The sequence below is a fragment of the Sinocyclocheilus grahami genome, unplaced genomic scaffold (genome assembly GCF_001515645.1).
Source record: "Sinocyclocheilus grahami isolate Dianchi unplaced genomic scaffold, SAMN03320097.WGS_v1.1 scaffold995.1, whole genome shotgun sequence".
Taxonomy (NCBI): Eukaryota; Metazoa; Chordata; class Actinopteri; order Cypriniformes; family Cyprinidae; genus Sinocyclocheilus; species Sinocyclocheilus grahami.
Window position 1 is genome coordinate 1,078,379 of NW_015506174.1, and position 3,287 is coordinate 1,081,665.

The 3,287-nt window shown below is 36.2% G+C and overlaps 1 protein-coding gene across 1 annotated transcript in view; it reads right to left on the reverse strand.

The window, feature by feature from the left end:
* Positions 1–2,861, reverse strand: part of LOC107565352 (liprin-beta-2-like) — a 38,335-nt gene extending 35,474 nt beyond the window's left edge. The window contains exons 1-2 of the mRNA XM_016250565.1: positions 2,780–2,861; positions 2,419–2,639 (exon numbers count right to left, since the gene is read on the reverse strand). Coding sequence (XP_016106051.1) covers positions 2,419–2,639; positions 2,780–2,861 — 303 coding nt within the window. The remainder of the gene's footprint in view (positions 1–2,418; positions 2,640–2,779) is intronic.
* Positions 2,862–3,287: the final 426 nt, after the last annotated feature.

A 3,287-nucleotide genomic window follows, 5' to 3' on the forward strand; every position in this document is an offset into this window, starting at 1 on the left:
TACATACGTAACCTAGAGACGTTTTCTATCATTATCGATGAAGGTGTACCATCGATAAATACGATACCGTTTTATCACCCAGGCCTAGCAGGCTCCCACTTATACTCTTGTTTTGTTTAGACACAAGCTACAGACACCAGTCATGATTAGGGCATTCTCCTTATAGTGTTTCATTGGATGTAGTGTAGAAGTTCCCATTCGAAAGGGAACCCTGTTATCTGAACTTATGTCTATAATATCACACTATCACATGTGCTGTTATACAGAATATACACAGCTGTGAATACCTGAGGCATTTTATTTATTTGTTAATTACATGGAATTTTAGCATACAGCAGATGCTTTTGGATAATCCCACAGAATGCTGCACACCATCTTATGAAAAACATGTTGCATGCTTAAAACAAAGGTAAACAATCTGTCCTCATACAGTATATGACACTCATAATCTATCATAAACCTTTAATGCCATGAACACATATTGAATATCACATGCATTTCACATTAGGTATTATTGAACAGATTCACTAAGAAGTAATTGCACCCACAGATTTATTTATTTTTTATTTTTTTCCCCCCACAATTTGCATGCTGAAATTTCCTAGTTCTTGGTGGTTGTGGAGGATTCAGTTTTTAGTTGACTACCACAAACTAGCATACTTTAATGGGACTGTGCACTTGACTACACTGCACATCTGGATACACAATATATATATATATATATATATATATATATATATATATATATATATATATATATATATATATATATATATATATAAACAAATAAACAAAATAAATAAAATAATATAAAAAATAGAGTATATATATATATATATAAACAAAATGGAGAAAAAAAACTCTGTATACGAGAACAGAAAAAGTAATGCTTACCTTCTTAAGCCATGCAAAATGTTTGTAAAAATCAATGTCCCATTCCATTTTGCAGGGCCATTATGAGATCCTTAAGTCTCATTGCATTATAACTAGCTCAGCCATGAGGAGAGTGAATGCATCTTTCTTTCTTTTCACCCTTCATGTAAAGACTGTGAGTTCTTTCTCTTCTTCTTTGTCTTTACTCTAAGTTCAGCCTTTGGTTTAGGTTCCTGAGCATCTGGTTTGGTCAGCTGCCCTTGTTTTCTTTTTCTTTTTTCCCCCTCCCTTTTCTCCTCCTTTACTCTCCTCCTCCACTCTTTTTTTCCTCTGCCAAACCATTTTTTCTTTTTGTTTCTAAACTTATACCACCTCCTCAGACTCAACGCTCACACAGGTTGCCAGATTGTGGGCACGCAAGAGGATCATGCACAACTGACAATGGAAGGTGAAAATAATTTATCATTTTAATATGCCTCTGAGCTTTTTAGATAGAAGCTGAAGCTTTTTAGGATATAATCCCTGAGCCAGTTCTTTTGCTAGCATGGCTGCTGTATTTTCCACCAACTGGCAACCTGGGGTGTCAAAATACTATTGGGTAAATTGACAGTGTGCGGAATCACACCAAAACAAAAGCAAACAATCTGACATGAGTACATATTCAAAACAGAATAACTGGCTGTAGAATCTTTTTTTTTTCTCTGAAAAACAAGTATGTGAATTTAGCATGTTTCTTAAATATCTGCTTGAATATATGCTTTAATACAGTAAACAATTTTCACACAGCACCTTTAAAGCTCCACTGTGGTTTTGCTTTTTTCATTCTCTACTCACTGGTGAGAGAAACCTTACTCAAAGCGATCCTGGGAAAAACAATAACTCATCACTGGCATATTCTAGACTGGAGCACCTTAAATGAAGAAATGTGAAGTGATGCAAATAGCAATCGTTCCGAAGAAGGAACCACTGAGGTGGTGTCATACTAACTATTAGAATGCTGCTCGGCCAATTAAATTATCCACCATATTTTCCACGTAAAAATGGGTGTGGCCATTTGTAAACTTTATGGGTCTTGCTTCCAGTCTCATTTGCTTCCAGCTACTTTTAGCTGTACAAAACCTCTCGTTTTTTTGCGGGATATTGCAAATTGGTGTGTCTTACCAAATAATTTTAGTGTATTATCTTAATAATGAACACACTGGTTTGTAATGCCATTTACAATGCAGTTGTAAAACAGATTTACCGTTTACTGCACATTGTTATTCTTCTCGTTATTTCTCTATAACGGATAATGAACTGGAAGTCTCGCCAATAGGCTTACTTCCGCATTTGGGAATAAGGTGGATAAGACCAGAACAAACTGTTATGCAAAAAATAATTACATTCATTAGAATGTCACTAATAAAATACCACTATCATTAAACTGTACTGTGACAGTTATGCTTTGTAAATAGCAAAAGGTACCTCTGGCAAGGACTAAGTGTTTAAAATAAAATAAAATAATACAATTAAATAAAATTAAATAATAAAAAAAAAAGTTCTCACTGAAATCTCTGATCTCCTGTCAATCCACAGCAGCAGAGAGTGAGCCGTGGCAGAGGGCATTTGTCTCAGCAGGGTCTCCTTGTCCTCTGCACATATCTGTCCTTCCAGGGCAAATTTCAGCTCCTCAGCCAGCTGAAGAACCCTGAGATGAGCAGGACACACTGGAAAGGTATGTACTGCTAGAGAGTTAACATCATCCGCTGACACCACAGCCTTGGACCCTACAGGACAAAGACAAAAAGAGGTACTGTGTCCGGAGCTATATTTTATGTTTATCATGGGTTTCATGATAATGGAGATGGAATGTAAGCGCACAATTTACGTGATTAAAAGAGCACGAAATTCTAAATAAATCTCCTACGACAACTTGCAGTGTTTTCATCGAGGCTGACTAAAGAACACAATGATGCAGCCAACAAAATGCCATTATCGCTGTTTTCCATACTCATGGAGAAATATGTTTACATGGCTTTTTAAAAATGCTGGGTTGCCGCTGTTTCATATGCGTTTGGCTAATCAGCATACACTGATAGTTCCTATAAAGAATGAGAATGTGACTTAACACCGTGTTGAGTTCTGGGAAACTGCTTTGTTTATCCGCCAGACTTGCAGGATAGCGCTGCCTTTCCACTATTGAGTTTAGGGCAGGATTTGATATACGTTTCAAATGTGAACGCAACGCGTTTGTTTACACGTTAAGCATGTTCCTCTCATATAAAGAACGCTTAATGCACCGAAACCAGTACACACATCTTACTAATAAAGAATAATATGAGCAGGAAAAACAGATGAGCTCAAAATATGAACTTTAAATATCCCTCTCTTAATCCATAAGCGCTTTCTACATTACAGTTTTCTAAAGAGAAGAA